The sequence below is a fragment of the Toxorhynchites rutilus genome, chromosome 3 (assembly GCF_029784135.1).
Source record: "Toxorhynchites rutilus septentrionalis strain SRP chromosome 3, ASM2978413v1, whole genome shotgun sequence".
NCBI classification, from domain to species: Eukaryota; Metazoa; Arthropoda; class Insecta; order Diptera; family Culicidae; genus Toxorhynchites; species Toxorhynchites rutilus.
In genome coordinates, this window is record NC_073746.1 from 16,829,914 (window position 1) to 16,855,157 (window position 25,244).

Consider the following 25,244-nt stretch of genomic DNA (forward strand, 5'->3'; position numbering starts at 1 on the left):
AATTCGATCCCCACCAGGAAAACGAACCGGCTGGAGGAGTCCCGGAATATCTTCGACACGATCGTAAACAACATCACCTTCCAGGGCATCTCCATCATCCTGTTCCTGAACAAGACAGATCTGCTGGCACAGAAGGTGAAAAATCCGGACACCGACATCCGCTGGTACTATCCGCAGTTCACCGGCAACTCGCACTCGATTCTGGACGTGCAGAACTTCATCCTGCAGATGTTCATGAACGTGCGGAAGAATACCAAAACACCCATCTATCACCACTTCACCAACGCGGTGGACACCCAGAACATCCAGGTCGTGTTCAGCTCAGTCAAGGATACGATCCTGCAGCGGAATCTGTCGGCACTGATGCTGCAGTAGGCCGCGCGTGCGTGTGTGTGTGCTTTTGCTGGGGGATCCAGCTTAAGCAGTCGTTTCGTTGTTGATTATTGATTATTCGAAAAGAGAAAAAAACACTCACAGAAAAAAAAATATGTAGAGAAGTGAGATAGGAAGTGAAAAACGCAGGAGTCGATTTTAGTTTCTGTTTTTTTTTTGCTAGGCGAAATAACGTTGGGTATAGCGCGTTGTAATTTATTTTTCTTGTACTAGTTATATTTCCCCCGCAGAAGAGATTTCAGTCCTGCCCCGTTTGTTCAGGGCGTTCCATAGAGTAGCTCCTCGAACGCCACACAGAAAAAAAAATTGAATGATGGAAAGCGCAAATTTCCATCGAACCAATCACTTATAATCTTTAGAAAATAATTGCACTCTGCTAGATACTCTCAGATAACGCTTAAATATACAATCCGGTGTTAGTGAAAATAGAAAGAGTAAACAATACAAAACAAAACAAATAGAACGGTGAACACAACACTTTAAAGGTAAATTCGGAGAGAACGAACAATGCACATTTGAAACGCATAACAATATACAACAGGTTTAGTAGTTTATCGAAATATCGTCGTCGAGTGGGTGGGCGTCCTATTGGTACTCAAAATTATTGGCTGCCAAACGAAATGGAATCAAATCGGTACTGCCATATATGCCGCGTTGGATGTTGGAGATTCGATTACAAGTGGTGCAATGAAAATAATTTAAAAACCGAATGTGCAAAATTACGAAGTGAGACTTTCTTCAAAGAGAAAAGTTGTTTGTGGATTCGATACGCATCAATCCTAGCCTAGTTATACTACTTGAGATGAAAGTGTCATTACAGGGAAACTTCGATATAACGTACACATTTTCAATGCGTAGAAAATATTTTCAGAATAGGTACTGATATTTTCATGCCAATTTTACAAGTTCAATAAAGGTCACTTGGTGGCCTGGGTATAGGTTCCCCAATTTTAATTAGTGCATTGGAAACCCCATAAAAACAAACTGTGTTTTGTGCATTCTGAACAAGCTGCTTGAAGTCTCCTGTCTGAAACCATAGCCCATACCCAGGACTTCAATATGGAATTTGCATTTTTGCATTACATGCTCTGCAATATGGCTTGAACACTTTTGCTGAAGCGGTCATTTCATCTATTTACGCTTAAGATTTGATTCAGTTAGAATCCGGAGTCCCAGTTCATTTTATACCAACGGTCGTAGTAGGCGTATCTTAAATATTTTGACAGCAAATTGTTTGGAATACCAGTATCTTTCGACGGTGAACATTTCACGTGGATCCGCATCGTATTGAAAAAGTTGTGCAGGATGGATGTCGAGAGAAGAAATTTAATTTTGGACACCCACATTAAAATGATCAGCTACTCAAATCACGGAATCGCTGAAGGTGGCTAAATCGACAGTGTATGATGTATTAAAACGTGAACGTTCAAGTGTTGTTCTGATGTTGGATCAGAGGACGCTTCTTACGTTCGAACATTCATTCGAAAGCCAATGTGTGACCAAGGTTTTCGTTACAAACAAGACAATAGACTCGAAAATGTATAAGTGCCTGCAGAAACGTCCAGTGAAGTCTTGGCCAGATTTGATAAGCTGCCATTACAATCCGGGTGCTTCAGTGGTACCCCGTGACAATGGTATCGATTACAATTCCGTCCAATGGAAAAATCTTGAGCAATTGTGAAGCGAAATTGCGGGATTGGTGCCAGAGTGACTCGGGAAGCTGCAGACATGGAGAGATCGTGGAATAAAATGGAGGGCATCCGAAAAAAAGTACGAAAATTCATCAATACTGTAAAGGAATGTTTTCTCCAATATTTGATCTATATTTTTTATTAAAAAAAAACATTTTCTGTACTTTAACCAATCCCGAGATATAACTGGTTTCATGATTTCGGATTCTAAATGAATCAAGCTCGATTGCTCGGAAGAAATATGCCTACGAGAAATAGCCATTCAAGCAGCTAACTGCGCTAACGTGGAATTCGATTGTACAAGCGACAAAAATCGATGATGAAATTCCAAAAGCACTAGAAATTCTCTGAAATGACGATATGCAGAACATATCTGTTTAGTACAGAGTAGTTGCCAATGAATTGTGCAACTTTCAAGGCCTACAGCTACGGAACGATGGGATTGTCGTATCTTTTGACGTAGGACTACGTCTTTCATTAAGGGTGCCAACAGGTCACATTTTTATGAAATAAAGTTAACGTTAATAACTATTTTTGCCGCGAACGGATTTTGACGATTTACATACCAAACAAATTGGATATTCCCTAAGATTTGTTTTTTATCCTATATATTACAATCCCCTGGTGTGTAAGCGGTATAAATTGATGAAAACTAGAAGCATTTCCATTTTCCCATGCATTAGTTCTGCTCATTTGTGAGCTTCCCTACCCATGCCGTCAATAACGAGCAACTTATCGGCGATCAACGAAGTAGAATGATTTATAGTCTCCATGAACAAAAAAAAGGAGAAGATCGAAGGGGCATATTTGCCTAGAGCATAAATATTGGATCTCGCTGAGGCAAACTTTCAGTCAGTAGTTTTTCAGTAGCAAAACGTTTTCCACTAAGGATGACAGTTGCGCTTATCTCGAGCATGAGAAAGTAATGCAACTTTTTCGAGGACAGTGATATTAACAGAAGCGTTTCTTTTGAGAATAGCGCCAAATGATGAGAAGCATTTATATTCCTAGTCGCTTTAAGCCTCCAATGTATGACTCTGTATAGTGCGAGGGCAATAATGAATCATCAACAGATTCTACAATAAAAAAAACATTTCAGGGCGACCAAATCATTCTACGAAACAGTTATTTCTAAGATTTCGCTGCATTATAAAATAATATCCAAAGTTATAAACAAGCGACTTGAATAAAATAACATCGTAGTTCTACGTCAACAATGACGACGTGTCTTGGACACAACCTCCGATATTTTTTCATTAGGATAAAAAGCCCTGATTACACGAGGTTCATCCTGGCACAGTGATGATTAAAGGTCACTTAAGATCAATTGTCTGGTGGCCTAAAATGAATTGTCTGGAACGATTCGTGAAGCGTTGTAGAGGCTGCGTATTAGTTGCTGCTTCCGAGGCTCCTGAGCCCATGCACCGTGGTCATCTCCATTCATCACCGTGACGAACACTACAATTCGATTTTTTTGTGGGTCCTCTGCCTGTTGATTGTTTTTGACTGTTACAGTCGTTATATGGAAATTGTTAAAATGAATACAACAACAACAATGTAATTGGTATGGACAGCGCACACCAGTTAATAAATGAAAACGGCCTAAGACTCATCGATTTATCGCCACCTCTAAGAATATGGCCGCACGCAGTATTTTCTTCCAACACAAATTCCTTCACCAATACACATGAGGGTCGTCAAATCAAACAGAATCTCAGATCGACCATGTTCTGATAGACGGTCGGTATTTCTCGGACATAACTGACGTCAGAACCTATCGAGGCGCGAACTCAGCTGCACCGTTCTCATGAGACGCGAAAATTCTATCGGAGACTCAATACATCCCGGAAAGGCTTCGTGTCACAGCAGAAATGTGTCGGAATAAGGATGGGAGTATACTGACGAACGAACGTTATGTAACCGAAAGTAGGGAAGCAGCACTTCGATGAACACCTGAATGGCGTACAGACAGAGGACCGAGATAACGATGAAAACGATTACGTTGGTGCAGTAAATAATGAAGATGTACCACCCCCAACGATATGTGAAGTTAGGAATGCCATCAAACAGCTTAAGAACAACAAATCAACTGGCATTTGGTGATCGGAGCGGAAAAGTTGGTTAGTTATCTGCATCGGTCGATTGTCAGAATTTGAGAAATAGAATAGCTATCGGAGGAGTGGGAAGATAGGGTTATTTGTCCTATCTTCAAGAAAGGGGACAGACTAGATTGTGAAAACTTTCGTGCAATCACCGTTCTGAATGCCACCTACGAAGTGCTTTCCCAAATCATCTCCATCGCCACCGACAAACAGATTCGTGGAAGGTTATCAGGCCAGCATCATCGAAGGTTAGTCTACTACTGATCAAATCTTCACCTTGCGGTCATTCCTCCAGGAATTGACCGTGAGTACAGAGTCCCTACGCACCATCTATTCATCGACTTTATAGTCGCATACGACTCAATAACACGAAAAGAGCTATGGAGAATCATGGACGAAAACATGGCGGGTCATCAAAGATGTGTGAGGCCGAGCGTTGTCCTGGTGGAAAACAACACCATTCCTATTGATCATTTCTCAGGTTTCCCCGTGAAGCTGACAAGACTAGTTAAGGGTACGACGGATAGAATACAGTGCTGTGAACAAATATCAGGTGGTTTATCTGATCCATTCGAGTCCCGCAAGAGGCTTCGCCGAGCTTATGGTCTCTTGCCTGCTGCTAGAGGGTGTTATGAGACGAGCGACGTTTAACTTGCGTGGTACGATTTCCAATAGATCAATTCAATTCATCTGCTTCGCTGATGACGTAGGCATTGTCGGCAGAACATTTGAGACGGTAGCCGAACATTACACCTGGCTTAAGCACGAAGCAGAGAGAGTTGGACTGAAAATCAATGCGTCTAAAACCAAATATATGCTGGCTTCCGGATCCGAGCACGACAGGACCCGATTAGGTAGTAGTGTAATGATCGACGGCGATAAGTTCGAGGTAGTGGACCAATTTGTCCATCTTGGCTCAATGGTAACGTCTGACAATGATACCAGCCGCGAGATCCTGAGATGCATTATCAATTTGAGTCGCACCTACTACGGTCTGCACAAACACTTAAGGTCAAACAGACTTAGCAATCGTGCGTACAAAACGCTCATAAGTGCAGTTGTCCTCTACGGGCACGAAACTTGGACAACACTCGTAGAGGACCTGCGAGCACTCGTTAAGAAGCATCTTCTGTGTTCTACTAGTCAATCCCTTTCATTTGATACCCATATTGATGGGGCTTTGAGAATTTGAGAATTTTGTAGCGGTCGCCATCTTGGATTTTCAATATCATGAAATATGCAGTTTTATAATGACTGCAGAGATACAGGTGTGTTCCAAATTTCAGATCAACCGGTCAACTGGAAAGGGGTCAAATTTCAATTAATGTGGTACAGCGCCATATACAAACATGTTACATACAAACATACAAATATGTCACAGCTAAATAAAACCGTTTAAAAACTCCAGCATTCTATCAAATCGAGCGCGATTAGCCACTCATTCACCCGGCGCGACGCTTCCACCGTTTTTAACACACTTCGATAGGCTCTCCTGCTCCACATCCCATTGAAACTCCTGTCTCTCATCATTCGGGGTATCGCACCGCATACATCCCCGGCAAATGCAGCAATCTCTTATGCTGAAAATCAAATTCAAGATAGCGTCTTTCCTGCTTGGCGTCCGATGATCGCTCACTTTATATAGCCATATAGTTAACGTTGTAGCGACCGGCTATATTTATTTATAATCTCTTTTTGACGTAGGACTACGTCTTTCATTTCTATACTGGGGTGTAAGTTCAAAGTTTCGAAAACGAAAGCGTTACGCCGGAGACCGAGATTTTGAGCGTTAATAGCTCCTAAACAACTGAACGAAATGGTATGATAACCACTTCATTCGAAAGATAAAATGTCTACGTGTTATATGCTTGTTACTTTTTGATCCAAAAACTTGTTTCAATAGCCTAAAATTGCTTTCAAAACAGGCTATTGAAATTACACCAATCGGTATATAAGCGAGTGCTGCTCGGAAATCCACTCGGTTATGATCGTGCAACGATTGAGGTACGATCGCTGGAATGGATGGATGTTTCCCTAACACAGACTTCAAAACCATGGCGCCTATGGAAATCCGCATAGCAAATTAGATGCAAGCAGCAAGAACATTTGTACTCGTTTGCGTTTTTGCAAATTGGAATGTGGAATCATGAAGCCTGGGGAAATTGGCATTGCAAAATAGATGCGAGCAGCGGGTACATTTGTGCTCGTTTACGCTTCTTCAAATTGGAATGTTTTTCTAACACAGACTTCAGAATCATGAAGCCTGGGGAAATTTTTTTTTTATCCAAAATATATATTTTTATTAAGGCTCATATGGCGTCGGCCTAACGGGGCCGGGAGTTCAATATTTCGACAATGTTTGCTTACAACTATGTTAGTAATATGTAACCGATTAGCCTGGGGAAATTGGCATTGCAAAATAGATGCAAGCTGCGGTTACTTTTGTACTCGCTTGCGTTTCTGCAAATTGAAATGTGTTTTCGCAATGCAGATTCCCAAACCAGGAAGTTTGGAAAATCGGCATAGTAGATACATTCAAGTCTGCAATACTTCTATACTCCCATGTATTTTTACACTCCGGAATTCGTTTTGATAACACGGTCTACAAAAACGGGTACAAATGCAACGCTTTGGCTCAATTCTTCAAGACTTCAAGACATTCAAGACAACGGCGATATCGTACCCAATGAGGAACATCCGAGGTGGGATTATTGCTAATTATACTATTATATCATAGGTATAACCGACCCTTAGTTTTTGTCTCCCACCTTCGCCTTGTCCATACGGTTCGCCCGTACCCGTGGTTGCTTGTAATGAATAGCTGTTTGCTGCGGGAGCGCAGACAAAATGTATGGGAAAGTAAGGAATTCTTTCTCCGTAAATGTAATATACATTCTTACGAGAGATCAGTACATTTTACTTAATTTTACTTGATAAGAAATTTGCTCGTTTTTTGCTATTAGTTAAAACTATCGGTGCAACTGTCAGAATTTTTCGAGTTGTTTGATTTACTTGTCATACACCTTCAGAGAATTATTTTGTTTTGGTTTGCGTCCCTGATATTTTTCTTTGGGAAACATTTCAGAAACGCCTCAATGTATGCAATAGCAGTACATTAAATTCTAGCTCGATAAGAGATTATCTCGATTTACAAGATACGAATTTTTTCTCGATGTGATAGTGATAGTAATTGTATCGACTTTCGATTCGATTTATATCAGACTTCCTGTGCGCGCGCTTTATTTTCGTGAGACGAGTATCGATTTTCTCTTCCTCACAACCCTTCCATGTGCAAGCGATGAGATCGGGCTTAAGCACGCGAGCTTGGGATTGGCTCTTTCTCTTCTCTTACGTAAAATTTTGTGATGTGTTCAAGAATATCTCGTTGCACCTCAACATGAGCGATGCACATGTGTTGTATGCATGTAAGAGAAGCTCGCGCATTAATGCTCGCGAGACTTTCTCGTGTACCTGCCTCAAAGTGGCATTTGGTGATGTCGGGGGAAGTTGTGCATCTGGTGCTAAAATTTTAATTTTCGTAATATGGCACGTATAACAATTAGTGATGAAGAACTATTTCACATAAATATCGCTGCAAAAGTCATCCAATCAATTCATTCATTTGGTGCACACAGCTCGCAATGAGATACGAGGCTGAATAGGACAAAGCACATTGTATCTTCTACGTGCTGTGCGAGACCTCAGAAGGCCTAACTAAATGTCACTTTGAGGCAGTTACACGAGAAAGTCTCGCGAGCACTAATGCACGAGCATCTCTTCGTGTACACAACACATGTGCATCGTTTGCATCGAAACGCGACGAGGCATTTCTGATCGCAACACAAAATTTAACGTAAGAGAAGAGAAAGAGCCAATCCCTAGCTCACGCGCTAAAACTCGGTCTCATCACTTGCACATGGAAGAGTTGTGAGGAAGAAAAAATCGAAATTTGAGCGCGCACAGGAAGTCTGCTCGCTTGGCTGTCTTCTGCCTCGCTCATTTGTTGCAGTCAGCTCCCAATGACTTTGTGAGATGCGAGACTGGATAACGCAAAACACACTGTCTCTTTAGCGTGCTGTGCGAGATCTCGGAAAGTCTAATTTATATAATAGGGCTCATTATTAAAATCTATGGAGGTTCTGTGGATTCAGGAATTCGGTGTGTTCGAATTTATTGATGTGCAAATGATGTTTTGAATTATAGAGGCTTTAAGCTTTCTCAGTTCATTCGCCTCTAGCCTTAATAACCAATTTGAAAAACTAAACTAAACAATTCGGCCACTTGGAAAGCCTTGCTGCCAGGGATAGTCAGCTGACTATAGAGAGAAATTCGCTTCCGTATTCAGTTGGAAATGACTTTTGACATCTCCACGCAGCTTCTCCGCCAAGACGACAGTTAGTCGGGTGTTTAGTCGCTTTCCCCCTCTACGACTCGACTATCTCATTTCATTCTTCCCCATCAAATTGTCTTCATTGCATTTTGAAGTGACTTCCCCCAAAACGAATTCGTTTCTCTCTCATGTACCACGTATGCATGTGTCGATGTTTGAGTTCAACATGGTTTGACATACGCTACAGGAGAGCTAGATTTTTTTTGTATCGTACACAAATGTTACTCACACTAATATAAAATAGCGTGCAGTGTGTGTATGCTATTTTGCTCGCTATTTGCTAGTACTAACGCGAGGACCTGTATAGCATACGTGATAACTGTCTAAGTTTTTTTTTTCTAATTATAGTGACTTTCAACTCATTTGGCTGGTTCGTCACTTTAACTTCCATTTTTGGAAAGATGTCGGGAGTGAGAATTGAACTCGTGACCTTTAGCATGAGAGGCATGGATGTTACCACTACGCCAGATCGCCTCCACAACTGTCTAAGTTCGTTGGTTTGAGTTCACAATGTGTAGACAACTCTGGCTTGGTGTGATATTTTGACTTGATTTAGAAACTGCGGTTCGTGTCGTACTCATCGTTGTTATATTTCTTATTCAGAAGGAAACCTCTTAATTCTAGTACTACATTATGTTTCGTTACATTTTCTCTATCTATGGTGGGGGAAGCTTGGAACAACCTATTTCCAATTTACCAATCAGAAAAGTATAGCTCGTATAGACAATTACCAATACGTACACGCAGTCGCATCGAAGGCGTGTTCATATTGCTTGCTTTAGAATAGGTCAGCTGTATGGAAGAAAGAACATAATTGCTCAGCGCGCTGCTCAAATTACAAGCACTTGTGTGGCATGGGAATCGATGGGTGTAAAATGACATGAGCCAGATTGGTTCTAAGAAATGCTGTATGTCAGCTAAAGGAATTTATTAGCCATAGCTAACGCTATGTTCCTGATGAGTTCATGGAATTGTTACTTGACACTTGAACGAATGTGATGCAAGCGTATCCAACGTGCGCGTAAGAACATTCTGAAATTGAGCTGCATGTTTGATCTTTCAGAAAACGTCAAGATTCTCTAATTTATGATCTTTGGAAATGATATAGAAATCTGGTATGCTACACAATAAACCGTTTATTAATGGGGTAACTACTTTTTTGCATCAGAAATCATGTTTTCGTTCCTCTTTATACGAACGTAAAAATAAGATTGCGTACGCGGGTAACAATTTCGTTCCTATCGGGGTAGAAATGTGGATTGAAGTCAGTTGAATGAAGAGTCAGATTTGTATTCATTAGTCCCGTTAGTTAGAATAACCACTGACTGGACTAGTTCATATGACATCCTCACTTTAAAAGCTAATCAATTCATTTTCTTGTCAATGCAAATTATATTGACGAAGATTTCGGGCCCTGCTTGCTGCCGTCCGGTTGCTAGCTAGATGAATGATAAATCGTGACTGACTTATTTATAATTTTTCAATTGTTTTTCAGCGTTGAGAGTTGTATTCTACGGTGGAAAACTGTGGGTGGAAATTTGTTTCGAACTTTCTTTTACCTCCACCGCCATCACACAATAGATACGGTTCGGATTTTCTGTTGCCGTTCTACATCTTCCGAGATGTTTCGTTCTGTGTTGGAGCTGTAATTTTGCTAAGAGATGCTGAAAAACTACTTAGATATTCAAGAAGTTCGGTATTTCTGTTTCAGTGCTCTAGACAGCGAGCAATCAATGGTACGCTTCGCTGAACGTTCGCGCATCCGTCTATCTGCCCTTGTCATTGCTATCAAATATTTGTATCAAAGAGTTTTATTATTAATTTTCTTAGATGTTTGTTCTCACTGGCAATAATTTCGTAGTTATATGTTAACAAAGCGGCCGTGTCTTGGACATCACACTTCTTTATTTATTGATTGTAATCTATCTGAGATCGAAATCATTGCGCCCGCTTGTATCGAATACTCCAACTGCCATCACCACTGAACTGAACCGAAACTAAGCTCCTCATTTTATGATCTAAATTATAACAAAACTATATCTGAAGACAACGGTGTTGAACTATTTCAATTGGTTTTAATACCAACACCGCGCGCACTCCCATTCCGACATAAACGCCCACACTCATCTACATTCTAATGAAACCAAAAAATAATTTTAATAAGCATTTTGATTATTGCATCGGGAAAACGGAATACAAAACGACAAATCACGACTGCAGAAATCGTCGGAGACAATGCTCCGCCTGTAGAAAAGTTCGAGTTCGATTCTATGCATCCATAGTGGGATCGAATAGTGTAAATAATGACCAAATCATGATACAGAACACACAAAGTTCGACGTGCAGAGAAAAACGAGAAAAAATAATGAACGAAATGGTATTATTGCTAACGGGAAAAGATTTTAGCATTTACGGAAACAATAGTTCACAACAGGCATAATACTAGCATATATCTATACTCATCACCATTCCTTGGGTCCCCGTGAAACATCAGATTAATCCATAGATCTTAGCATACAAAAATTCTGGTTATGGAATGATCCGTGCGAAACCTCCAATCGGAGATCCTTCTCCCAAATCTCTAGCGTTCGATTTTTTCTGCTAAATGTGTAAGACAAACAAAAAAATCAAGAGGAGGCTTGTTTCGTGCCTTTTACTATTTTTTACAATCGTTCATTTTTATACAAATATTGTATGTACGAAGCAAACAACAAAACAAAATAACGAAATTGATCACCACAAATAAGACTTGATTGTTTTCCGCGTCATATTGGACGCGAAACCAAAACTTTTGGAGCCATTTTTCAACACCGCGCACAAAGCAGGGTAATTATCGGTAGTGGAATTTAATAGGAAGGTTTTTACCGAAATTTTCGTCCTGTTTGTGTGAAACTCGATGTGTATCAGTGTTGTGTGTGGTTAAGTGGAAAAGGATACAACAAGAAAACAGCTCGATCACGAAGCGAGCTGTAATGCCATGCAAATCGACCGAAAGATCCTTCCCAAAATAGGCTTCCACATCACTCTTTCGGAATACCCGGAAGCGATATAGGATTGAAATACGAGCGAAAAACGGCAATGGGAAGAGGATTTCACTTTTCCTGTTTTAAAACGATAATATTTATAACCGTATTCGTTGTTCGATGTTAACAAACTGGAATCTTTATTTGTATATTTATGGAAACGAGTCGTTCTGATAATTCGTGCGGGATATGACTCGACACGAGAGCATGTAAAATAGTAAAGTAAATTTCCATCGCAAATAGCGGAACACTGCGTGACAGCATGGTCCTGAGGATGGAACGTTTGTCTTGTGTAAAATTGTTTTATTTTCATTTACGTTAAGTGTATATACCTAAATAAAAGCCTTTTAAGCAATAAATATATTACAATTTGGAACAAAGTACTGAATTACTATTTTGGTCTCTTCCTTCTAATTTTCAACACATACAAGTGTTCACCTCTAATTTTTCTATCGATGATAATCTCACAATCAAACTGCCTTCTAGATAAACCCTTCATAACTTCTTGTGGTTTATTTTCCGCTGAGAGCAGCAGATAAAACAATGCTCCCGGCGCCAAAATTCGATCAAGATCCTCCAGAACTTTGTTTGTAATCGCCATACCGTCGAACCCTCCCGCCCACGATTTAACCAGCTCGTGTCTATCGCGCGCGAATTGATCAATTTGCTCCTCAAGTAGTTCGCCACCCGCAGAAGTCGCAACATACGGCGGATTGAAGATAAGCAAATCCACAGCTCCGGAAGCGAAGCTTCCCAACAGATCCATGTTGACGACATCCATATGACACGAGTTCAGCTCACTCGTGCGTTTCGTCATCCGGCAGGCATGTGGGTTAATGTCCACCCCAACAAAATGACTGTTGCCATAACCGAGTGCCTTCGCCAAAGCGGTGATAATAATGCCACTTCCAGGGCCAATCTCTACGCAAACCAGAGGCTTGGCGCGTTTAATGCATTCCAGTTCGCTTTCCAGAGCATCCAACAGCAGGAAGCTGTCCTCCGCCGGATCATACACAACATCGTAGTCCTCCGGGTGGAATTTATACAACGGCGTTTGCATCTCGGATTGTAAACAAACTCCTCGGAGAGTCTCGGATCAGAGACTGGTGTTCTCGTTGACAGTTTGGTGAACAAAAACATCGAAAGCAAAGCGACGCGGTCAAACGACGAAACATCGAAGCATACACGGAAATCTAAAAGCGTACCTGACTGTATGCTCTCAGAAAGAAAATATTTGAAGGTGACGATTTTGAGGTAAATACTAATCCTTTGCCGTAGTTTGTCTGCTCTCAGCCACCAAAACAAGGAATCATATTAAACACTTTATTCAACGATGTGATAGTTTACATTTTTTCTAAACCATTTTTTATGTCTAGTGAATTTTTCCATGAATGTATACCAAGTTTCTTGTGAATAATAGGTAAGTCTGTATCAATAAATTATTATTAGCGTGGAAAGATAAGTGGATCTCTATCAAGGGAAATTGATTCCGACTGAAAAGGGTTAATAATTCGTTTGTCGTTTTTACCGTATTATGTGCGCAAGGTAAGCTTGTATCCAATTGTATTGTTAATTTGATTGGTTTTTGAGTAAGTAAATGCAAAAACAAACAGCAAGTAACACATCTTCGACTCTTCACGTGTTGTGTATTTTTTGCAAGAAACCTTTCAGAAGCCAGAAGGATTTTTGTGCGATTGATATAACGTTTTCCCCTCCCTAACTCAATTGATTTTCCTCTGATTTCAATTACTCTTGAAAGTGGAGACGCAGTGTTCGTGTCATCAAACAATTTCAAGCGAACAATCAAAACGCTAACCATTGCGCAACGTTCGAGCATCATTGAGCAGGTCGAAAAGTATGAACGGAATAGGTCTGAAGCTGCAAATAATTTCAGTATTGCACAAAGTACGGTATCAACACTATTCAAACTATAGTAAAAATGGAATCGGAATGGAAAATTGAATCTAGACCAAAAGCATCGAATCGGAAAGCTGGAGTGGTCAATGGATTCTTGTCTTATCAAGCCAGAGAGAATAATTTGCCTCTCTCAGGTTCTATTCTTCCGGATATGGCTTGCGAATTTGTCCAGAAACTGGGAATTTGAGAAATGGATCATGTAACTTGACGAAAAAATTTTCAATGGAAAGAGAAAGATATTATTTATGGAATTATGGGTTATGGTAATGTATCATACTTATATCTATTTCTTCTCAAAGGTGGCCATGTTCGTTGATAACTATACAGCGCACCTAAAATTTTTCCGACCAAAGCTCAAATCGATAAGTTTACAATTTTTCCACAAATCTTTACTTTTGTAGCTCAGCAGCTGGACTTCAACATAATCAAGAACCTGAATCAGTACTTTCGCCATCTTCGATTAATTAGTTCGATTAGTTAAACGAAGATTGCAGGAAATGGAAGATATTTGTCCTTTTCAACCTTCAAGTTATTCAGCATTCTTACTGTATTTTAATGCACTCTAGGATCCTTCGGATATACCGGTATTGGATGCAATTGAAATACTTTCACCCTCTAAAATAAATAAGGTTAAATCTGAGACTATTTAAAATTGCTTCAGGAAGCCGAATTTTCTTTCAATGATGATGGTGATATTCCGCTGGCATAATTAATGCATCGTGAGCTTGCTGATGTCGGCAGTACAATAGCGTTCGATTGCTCAATGCCATTTAATGAGTAGTGCAAAAAGTACCAAAACGTGATTTGCTGTGATCTGATGCCAGATACCGATATACTGGAAAGTGTTGAAAAAGCTGAAAAAAACGCTGAAGATAGTAGTTCTATTGAGATGGAGAATATCCAGGAAGATTCAGATGATTGTTTCGAAATTACACCTTCGAACGTTAAATCAAACATGAAGAATATGTCCGGAATATTTAAATCAACTGAAAATGTTCCTGTGAAACTATTCGAACATTTCTTTGTGATTGAGCAGTTCCTGCGTTGTAACGATCACGATTTAGTTGTAACGAACGATTCAGTTTGAATAACATACTTAATCAATATTTTCTTTGTCAACCTAGTTCCTCGTGCAGGTTGGACTCGATTATATACAAACTCGATTGTATATGATTCGATTATGTAAAATTTAAGACTCAATTATATACAGTTTGAAAAAAAAGTTTTTTTATAATTCAAATATGAATAATTTCAAGAAAAAAAATTAACCTTTCAACATTAAAGTGAAATTTAAGTGGCTTTTGTTTGAAGATTTTGATTGAGTGTTCATCAGGAATTGTTTATATCGATATTGCAACGAAATTTAGAGAGATAGAAGTTGGGCGTCAAAGAACAAATTTTAGAGAGCTTTAATTTAATTGATAGAAACAATCAAGTTTTGTATGAATTTTTTGGGATAAAATTAATAATTACAAATTGAAAAAAAAATTACTTTTAAATTTTCCACTTCCAAAATGTTATTTTAATCCACTAATTTTGTGGTTCCACTACTATATCCTGTACTAAATTTTCTCATCTTTCAAATGAAAGCAACAGAATCGGATTACGTAGCGTATTTTTTAGTGTAGAGCCAGTTTGAGCCAACAAAGTCCGAAAAAGTTCTATAACTCTGTCAGCGTTGAAATTTGAACATATGCGTAGAAGTATTTTTTTCGTGAAATATAACCGTCTATCACCTCCTGAGAGATTCTGGAAAAAGTTTTTTTTTATATGAGAAAGGTGTTTTTTCACTTTAAGGGAATGAATCGAAAATTCAAATTGATACCATAATTGGGCAATTTATGACATAGAAAAAATTATGAAAAAATGTTCTGTATCTCGATACCTCCCTAACTCGATGGTCCCTTTGGATATCGAGTTAGGGAGAGTTAACTGTATTTTAAATTAATTTCCAGCTTTAGCATATGGTTCTGGATCGCTGTCTATTGTGAAACTAAAAATCTAAACCACATAGTGAGCAATTTATAACTACGTTTTGCACCGAAATAGCTGTAATGATTGAATATTCTAACAAGATTACCAATCAGTTCATAGAAGTCAGACGGTCATGACATGGGCAGGAGCCTGAAGATACTTTGTGCCGCGTGTTGTAACATATAAGATTATTGGAATTATGTTTCGTGGAGTGGTCGTTCACATAATCACATCACTTACCTCTCTCTCCTCCTCACTAACAACTATCCATTCCATAATCTCAGGTGAACCACGCTGTAGTGGTGACCTCTCTGGCCGCACATTTCATACTAAAATTCCAAACCTTCCCTTGGTGACTCTAAAGACGTGATCGGCGTCGTTACTGACTATTTGAAGTTGGAATTACCGGATCTTGTATAACGAGGAATGATTGTTACTCCCAAGCGTCATTCGGTGTGCTTTTTTGTGCAATTCCACTGCTTCAGGTAATCACGGATATATGAAGTGTACGTCTTACCTAAGATTGTTTCTAAAGTTCTTACCCTAAATGGCAAATCGCTTCCTAGGTGTCTGGTACTATGCTGAATAGCATATTCATCACCGCCTTAATGCGTTTCACACAGAAGAGGCGCGCTTGCTATACTTTGCATCCACTGTGTCGTGCAGCTCCGCATGCGCCCATCCATGCTTTCGCTCGTACGGAACCACACACAGATTGGTAAAAACTGTTGCAACGCACTGATCAATCATTTAACCGAAGTATGACATATCTATGGAAACTCAAAAAATTAGGTATAGTCTAATACAGGGGTTCTCAGATTTTTTAAGGCACTTTTTATATCAAAAATATTTACCGAAGCACCTACATTTTTTAATCAATAAAATAAATCCTATTTGCATTGAAGTTACTCAACTGGGAACAACTCTATATCGGCTGCGCATCGCAGTTTCACGACATTCGACCCAAAGTAAACAAGATAAATTTATATATGCCCAGTGAAATTGAATTAAAGAATTTTTTTCCAAGGTGGGTTTTCAAGTGAGGGCATTTGCTATAACTTCGCGGAGCACAAATTTCATGCGGAGCACCATTTGAAAACCCCTGGTCTAACAGACTGTATAGATTACTGATTTTTAAGCGAAAACCGATAAATCACACACAAATGCGTCATTGACGGTGTTTTCTTGCTTGAAGGATCATATGTTAGTATTGATAATAACACAAGAAAATGGTCAAATGAGGGTTCTGAGCTCTGAACTCACCAATAAGAGTGCAGAAAGCAGACATGCAATCAATTCGGCTACGAAAATGGGATCTACGTATGTGCGTGTTGATGAACGCCACATAGTATCACGGGGATGGCTCCCTCCGCCCTTATGTTCGGACGAATTAAGAAGGACAAACTCCCAGTTTTCCAGGGTAACTATAATATGGTTTCGGAAGAAGTGAGGGATTCGGACAAGGAACAAAAGCTTAAAAGTACTGGACACTCTGATCGACGTCGGATACAGCTGTGGTAAAACGAATGGTTAGGTATATTATATTAATGGTTAGGTATATCGAAAAAAAAACAATTTTGGGCCGGACAAAGTTCGCCGGGTCAGCTAGTTGAGCTTATAAATTTACCTTTTGCGGTCGTATTAAATTTCGACATGTGTGTCGTAGTGGTCACATTTTTGTATTTGAAAAACCAGTGATGTATAACTTTGTGAGATTATGTAAGATGAACAAGAATCCTTTATTTTTTTATTTTTTTTTTTACTAAATTTATTAAATGGCTCACCAACATTAAGTAACAATGAGCCGTGTTTATGAACAGGGAAAAACCTCACAATAAGATTATATTATAGGCATCTTGTTTAAGCTTTTTGTTGCAGAGATGACCAACTCCTCTTCTTGAGACTAGAGAAGGAATGAAAATATGCACACTTCGAACTCTGAGGGAAAAAGTTGAAATAGAGAAATGGAAACGTTAATAATAAATATCAAAACAATAAAGAAAAAATAAACATATATATTTATATTTGAAAGTGTATGGATTTGTAGCACCGATTTGGTTCGTGAATAAGTTCACAAGACATTAAAATTCGTTTAGAAAATGTGTGAACGAATTCATTGCTGCGTAAATTATAATGTCAGTATACTTCTTTGCTGTGGTTGCTGAGAGCAGTGTTGGGATGGCAACCACTGCACTCATTGTGCCCCCACTTCTGCGGTGCACCACTGTGTAAACGAACTGTCACTTGGTAGCCATCATGATATTCATTCCAATAATAAACATTAACCAGTTAATACACGTTATATTGTTTGCTACTCAAATCGCGTGTTTTGCTTTTCTTCCTGGCTCATCCGAAACCTTTTAGGTTATGGGCCCAGGTAACGTTTTGCGAAAGTAGTTATCGGGAGTGATTCAGAAAAATGCAGGAGGAAACTTCGGACCGTTTGTTGTGGCCACTTTTTGATGGCTCTAATTTCGCTGCATGGAAATTCCGCATGAACGTACTTCTCGAAGAGCGAGAACTGTCAGAGTGCGTGCTGAATAATGTGGCGGATGTGGAGGAGCTGAAAGAGGATCCGGCTGACACACTAGCGGAAAAGACTCGAAAAACGAGAGCACGGGAGGATCGAATGAAACTTGACCGACGCTGTAAGACGCTGCTGATATCGCGAATTCACGACTCGCAGCTTGAGTATATACAGGAGAAAAAGTCTCCGAAGGATATTTGGGAAACATTGCATCATGTTTTTGAGCGTCGGAGCATCGCTAGCAGGATGCATTTAAAGAGGCAAATGTTGTCGATGCGGTTTGAAGTTGGAAATTTGCAGCAGCATTTTTTGAAATTTGACAAAGTAGTGCGAGAATATCGTGCCACCGGTGCTCAGTTGGATGATTTAGATGTTGTTTGTCATCTCCTCCTGACGCTAGGTTCGTCGTATGCCGTGGTGGTGACAGCGCTAGAAACCATGCCTGAGGAAAATTTGTCTATAGAATTCGTGAAGTGTAGACTTTTGGACGAAGAGACAAAACGAAAAGGCATCGAATCGTCATCCGTATCAAACAGTGATGCTGCTTTTTTCGGTGGAAAGAAAAAGAAACCATTGAAATGTTTTGGTTGTCACAAGGAAGGGCACAAGCTGATGGATTGCCCAGAGAAAAAGAGATCGCAATCCGGTCAGAAGGGACCGAACTCGAAGGCAAATGTTGCGAAATCGAATAAGCGAGGAGACATATGTTTCGTTGGTGTACGTGACGGGATTGGATTGCAAGAATCAAATCGGACAAGATGGTTTGTCGATTCCGGAGCAACGGATCATCTGGTGCGTGACCAAAAACTGTTCAGTGAGCTGCATAGCTTGGAAAAGCCCATCGAAATAGCAGTTGCTAAGGATGGCGAGACGATTATTGCGGAACACTTTGGTACCATAAAGGTAGTATCCATAGTAAATGGTAAGTCGATTGACTGTATTATTAAAGACGCACTGTATGTACCGAAATTGCGCTGTAATCTGTTCTCAGTACTGAAAGTAGAGCAGGCTGGAATGCGTGTTGTTTTCGAATGCGGAGAAACAAAAATCTATCGTGGATCCGAAATCGTCGCGAGTGGTTCTTTGCGGAATAAACTCTACGAACTTGATTTTTATACGGTGAGGAATAGTGCGGATAATTCCTCTTTAATGTCGTGCGGTCGTATTCAAAAGAACATTGAACTCTGGCATAGAAGATACGGACATTTAAACGAGAAAAGCTTGAAGTCTCTGATAAGAAATGAAATGGTTTCGGGAATATCAGTGAACGTCGATACGGACAAAAGTGTAATATCGTGCGAATCATGTCTCGTCGGTAAACAAACGCGGAAACCGTTCTTATCGCGCGAAGGTAAGCGTACGTCGCGAGTGCTTGAACTAATACACACCGATGTGTGTGGCCCAGTGACGCCGGAAGGGCTTTTCGGGCAGAAATACTTTGTTACGTTCACGGACGATTGGAGCCACTTCGCGATGGTGTACCTGATGTCGTCTAAGGATGAGGTGATGCAGTGTTTCGAGGAATATGAAGCTCTTGTTACGGCTAAGTTTAACCGGAAGATTTCGCGTTTAAGGTGCGATAACGGAGGCGAATACACGAGCAAACGATTCAAGAAGTTCTGCAAGGCTAGAGGGATCCAGATTGAGTGGACTGTACCATATACCCCCGAACAAAACGGGGTCAGCGAACGTCTAAATCGGACACTTGTTGAAAAGGCCAGAGCGATGTTAGCAGATTCTGGTATTGATAAGCAGTTCTGGGGGCAGGCTGTAGAGACAGCAGCTTACTTGACGAACAGAAGTCCAACGGTTGCAATTGAGTCGAATCAAACTCCATACGAGCTATGGGAGTCACGGAAGCCAAATGTATCGAATATACGAGTCTTCGGGAGCAGAGTTTTTGTTCATGTGCCGCAGGAGCTAAGAAGGAAACTTGATGCTAAGGCCTGGAACGGTATTTTCATCGGTTATTCCCATAATGGGTATCGTGTCTGGGATCCCGTGAAGAAGACGATCGTCACGGCACGAGATGTGGACTTCATCGAAGGTACGGAAACTGCAAATCAATTCATAGATGTATCAACAGTAAATACGAATGTTGAAATACGTAACATTGAAGCTAAGGAGAGCAAAGATTCGTCAGATGACGAAAACGACAATCAAGAAGAGGATGTTCATTCACGAGAGGTTACAGAAATACCGGAAATAGGAAAAGAAAGGCCTAAGCGAACGACGACCGTACCGGTTTGGCATCAAGATTTCGACATGGAATATGCCGGATTCGCCCTTAGCGCGATGAATTTCGTGGAAGACATTCCAAGCACTATTGAAGGATTGAAGCTGCGGGACGACTGGAAAATGTGGAAAGCAGCTATCGATGACGAAATGAGTTCGTTGACGCGGAATAATACATGGTCTCTGGTGAAGCTTCCGGAAGGACGATCATCTGTAACCTGTAAATGGATTTTTAAGGTCAAGAGAGGTGGTCCCGGAAAACCAGATAAGTACAAGGCGAGGCTTGTAGCGAGGGGTTTTTCTCAGAAGCAAGGCTTCGATTATACGGAGACGTATTCCCCGGTAGCGAAACTCGACACTCTGCGGATGGTGCTGGCATTAGCAAACCAAGAACAGCTGTTGATTCACCAGATGGACGTCAAAACTGCGTTTCTGAACGGCGAGTTGAATGAAGAAGTGTACATGACTCAACCTGAAGGGTTTAAGCAGGGGAACGGATTGTTCTGTCGATTGAATCGGTCGATTTACGGGCTGAAGCAGGCGTCTCGTACTTGGAACGAGAGATTCCATGGTTTTGTGGATAAACTAGGGTTTGTTCGAAGCAGAAACGATCAGTGTCTCTACACGCGTGGCGTAGGAAAGAAGATGTTGATTTTAGTGCTATATGTTGACGATATTTTGTTGGTGGGTTCATCGCTGAAAGATCTTGTTGCTGTGAAGGAAAAATTTGCTGATGAATTCGAAATGACCGACGATGGTGAAATCCGTCAGTTTTTGGGGATGTGCATCAATCATGATTTGCAGGCAGGTGTCATGAAAATTAGTCAGCGTAGATATTTCGAGGGACTACTAGAACGCTTTGGGATGATGGAGTGTAAACCTGTTTCTACTCCGATAGAGAATCGTTTGCGATTAAAGAGGGGAGAAGAACAGCAACGTACGACGAAACCATATCATGAGTTGGTTGGCTGTCTTATGTACGCATCCCTCACGACCAGACCAGATTTGTCAGCGGCTATAAATTACTTTAGCCAGTTTCAGTCATGCCCGACCGATGAACACTGGGTTCATTTGAAACGGATGTTGCGGTACATCAAAGGTACGTTGGATGTAGGATTGGTGTACAAGTTAAGCGAAGCTTCGCCACCTCTGGAGGTACATTGCGATGCAGATTGGGCGAACGATCTGGTAGATCGGAGATCTGTGACTGGGGGAGTCTTCAAGCTGTATGGTTGCACTGTGGCTTGGTTAACCAGGAAACAGCAGACAGTTGCACTCTCTTCTACGGAGGCAGAGCTCTCAGCTTTGTGTACGGCTGCTTGCCATGCGATGTGGACGGTTCGAGTGCTCCAGGACTTGGGAAAATCTTTGGATGGACCGATTCCGGTTTTCGAAGACAATCAGTCTACAATCATGATAGCTGAAAATGAACGGGACTGCAAGAGGCTGAAGCACGTGGATACAAAGTTCCATTTCCTGCGTGATTTGTTGAAGCAAGGTTTCATTGAAATTAAGTTCGTACGCTCGTCTGAACAGCAGGCCGACGTGATGACCAAGGGTCTTCCAGCGGCCACCTTCAAGGGACTGTGCTCCAAAATAGGACTGGAGACATGCTGTGGTTGAGCAGGGGTGTTGGGATGGCAACCACTGCACTCATTGTGCCCCCACTTCTGCGGTGCACCACTGTGTAAACGAACTGTCACTTGGTAGCCATCATGATATTCATTCCAATAATAAACATTAACCAGTTAATACACGTTATATTGTTTGCTACTCAAATCGCGTGTTTTGCTTTTCTTCCTGGCTCATCCGAAACCTTTTAAGCAGGCAAATGACTGCAAAGGGTTAATACAGATTTTCTGAGACTCAGATAAACAGATAATAAGATTTTTTGAGATCTAAAACACCGATTTAACTATGGCAACCCTGCTGGGTACACGATTTTAGGGGTGCAGAAACACCCCCACATGACCAAAACTACACCATTTGGCATGCAATCAGACACTTCCGCCCCGGGTGCGAAAGTTCTATTTGACCCGGTTGACATCTACTGTGAAATAAATCATTCCTTATGAAATTATCAAGCATGTATACTGTTTTCAATCGCTTATTTTAATTTTTTTTTCAATCTTATTTCAAAACTTGAATTACTTAACTTAGATCACCTGATCAATTTGACTTTGAATTGCCTAATAATTTTTTTTTGTATTAGCGTCACCGGAGCCGAAATACAATAGATAGCATTTTTATTATTTGCACTGGCATTCAACTATTATTTGTATTGTTGTTGCCTTGTTGTATGCAGTGTTTTGTCATTTTTTAGCCGACCCGCCGTCGGAAGCGGCGGCCTTCCGCAAACAAACCTGTGTTCCATCGATTTCTTGGTTAGTTTGAAACATAGGAGACGATCCTTTAGTTAGGTCCGACCGAGCGTTAGCGAGCGTCAGACGGCATACGTTTGCCCGGTCAAGTTTTTTATATTTCAGTGCAAAAATTCTATATATTGTATTTCGGCTCCGGTGACGCTAATACGAAAGTACCAATTTTACCAACATTCATTATAGTAATATGAAATCATTTTCAGACATATTTTTTTCAAGATATTTGCCCCGCTTGCAAAAATTATTTCACATACTTCATACGGAAAAAATAATTTTCATTCGAAATTTTTATTCTGAATGTATGTTTATTCCACCTCAAAATCTATTGCCGTTCATCCAAACCTATCCAAACATGTTCGCATGAACAAATAAAGAAGATCAATGCTCACAAAAATTAAAATTTATCTACGACAAACAAATCTTATTTCGATTTACTGTGCAAAAAAAATCGCAAAAAAAATTTGCTCAAAAGCATTTCTCCCGCAAAGGGACGACGGTTTCAGTGCCGGGAAGCGCGAGCCATTTTCCTGATGCAAAACATCGCACGCGATCAGTGGTGGCTTCGCCGTTTGTGGTTGGTTCAAATTTTCCTTCACCTTTCAAACGACTACCAACGAAAGCATAACGAACGAACTGAAACTGCCAAAAAATCCCGCTTGATTTTTGTTTATCGCCGAAATAGTGTTCGGCTTTTGCGGATTCGACCCGTTTTGTGATAAATTGTATGGTGCTTTGCTGGTGAGTGAATCCATTATCCGAAACGAATCGTATTTCAGATGTGTCGCACTAATTCCGTTGGAATATCTTCGAGAAAACAGACTATTGATGCGGATTTTTGGAACGATCAATCATAACCTACTTTCATGGGCATTTCTCTTTTGATTCGCAGATAAACGATGGAGGACTTTCAAAAAATAGAAAAAATCGGCGAAGGAACCTACGGTGTTGTCTACAAGGGCCGAAACAAGCTAACCGGCCAAATAGTGGCGATGAAGAAAATTCGGCTCGAGTCTGAAGACGAGGGAATCCCATCGACTGCCATTCGGTGATAGCATTGCGTTGCAAATTGTATCTGTGCATTGGTAGATAACGGGTTTCACTTAAATTTCAGAGAAATTTCACTCCTGAAGGAGCTGAAACATCCGAACATCGTTTCGCTGGAGGACGTATTAATGGAGGAAAATAGACTGTATCTAATCTTTGAGTTCCTATCGATGGATCTGAAGAAGTACATGGACACTTTGCCGCCGGAGAAAATGATGGACACTGATCTGGTGAAAAGCTACATGTATCAAATCACTGCCGCAATGCTATTTTGCCACAAGCGACGTGTTCTTCATCGGGATCTCAAACCACAGAATTTACTGATCAATAAGGAGGGCCTCATCAAAGTGGCTGATTTTGGTTTGGGACGATCATTTAACATTCCCGTCCGTAACTACACCCATGAGATCGTAACGCTGTGGTACCGAGCACCGGAGGTGCTGCTGGGATCACCGCGATACGCTTGCCCAGTGGACATTTGGTCCATAGGATGTATTTTTGCGGAGATGGCCACACGAAAGCCACTGTTTCAAGGGGACTCGGAAATCGATCAACTCTTCCGGATGTTCCGTATTTTGAAAACTCCAACCGAGGAGATTTGGCCGGGAGTCACTTCGCTTCCGGACTATAAGCCCACATTCCCCTGCTGGACGCAGAACAATCTCAACACACAGTTGAAGAATCTTGACTCGGCCGGATTGGATCTGTTGCAGAAGTGTTTGATCTATGATCCCGTTCATCGGATTTCGGCGAAGAAAATCCTAGAGCACAAGTATTTTGACGGGTTCGATCGGAGAGTTGTTCCTAGCGAATAATAAGGGGACCCTTCGTACCCTTTGATTAACTTATTTGTCCACCTGATACATTAATCGATTTTTTTTTGTTCCATAAGTCTCACCAGAAGCTGTATTTGAATTCGCCTGTACTTTGTAAATATTCCATGGGAAACAGAGGATTAGTTGGGTCTCACGCGTTCTGAAGTTCCACCTCAAGGTACTCAACCATGATAATAAAAACTATTATAGACGTCTGTAAATAGAGTATTTCCTTTTTCGGTTTCACATCCGTGAACTCCTGGCAACTAGATTACGGTTCCGCCAAAAATCTAATCTTATTTTAAATGTATTTCTTGGTAATAATTAAGCGAAAATAAACTTTCAACGTTAGGAAACTGATCATTGTTTCAAGTCAGGAAAAATGGATGGGTTATATCTATGATATAACCGCAAGGTTGACGTGGGACTATGTTAGCTTAGCAATCATTTGTTTGTATTTATTAAATTTTTGATTAAATGAAACAATTCCCAACTCAATTAAATGTGAGTGAAACGATTGAACAAAGGCTATGTAAGGTCGATTCATGCATTGTGATAGATTATGTTCTTCGTTTCAAGTAAATTTAATGACTGTCCTTTTACATTTAGTGTGATGCCTAGGACAAAATATGTGAACGGAAGAATTTTTTTTCCAAAATATATATTTTTATCAAGGCTCATATGGAGGGGGTCTCCGTAGCCACTTTGGTTGCGCGTTCGCTTAGTAAGCGATCGATCGTGAGTTCAAAACT

At 40.5% G+C, this 25,244-nt stretch overlaps 3 protein-coding genes across 3 annotated transcripts in view; 2 read left to right on the top strand and 1 right to left on the bottom strand.

The window, feature by feature from the left end:
- Positions 1 to 11,974, top strand: part of LOC129775540 (guanine nucleotide-binding protein subunit alpha homolog) — a 70,175-nt gene extending 58,201 nt beyond the window's left edge. The window contains exon 7 of the mRNA XM_055780385.1: positions 18 to 11,974. Coding sequence (XP_055636360.1) covers positions 18 to 375 — 358 coding nt within the window. The 3' untranslated portion in view covers positions 376 to 11,974. The remainder of the gene's footprint in view (positions 1 to 17) is intronic.
- On the bottom strand, positions 11,699 to 12,714 carry LOC129775541 (uncharacterized). Its single transcript, XM_055780386.1, has one exon. The coding sequence runs from the start codon at positions 12,657 to 12,659 to the stop codon at positions 11,991 to 11,993; it is 669 nt and encodes a 222-aa protein (XP_055636361.1). The 5' UTR covers positions 12,660 to 12,714; the 3' UTR covers positions 11,699 to 11,990.
- Positions 12,715 to 23,186: 10,472 nt separating this feature from the next.
- On the top strand, positions 23,187 to 24,713 carry LOC129776651 (cyclin-dependent kinase 1). The gene is made up of 3 exons (XM_055782414.1): positions 23,187 to 23,371; positions 23,523 to 23,678; positions 23,745 to 24,713. The coding sequence occupies exons 2-3, from the start codon at positions 23,530 to 23,532 to the stop codon at positions 24,490 to 24,492; spliced, it is 897 nt and encodes a 298-aa protein (XP_055638389.1). The 5' UTR covers positions 23,187 to 23,371; positions 23,523 to 23,529; the 3' UTR covers positions 24,493 to 24,713.
- The last annotated feature ends 531 nt before the right edge of the window (positions 24,714 to 25,244 follow it).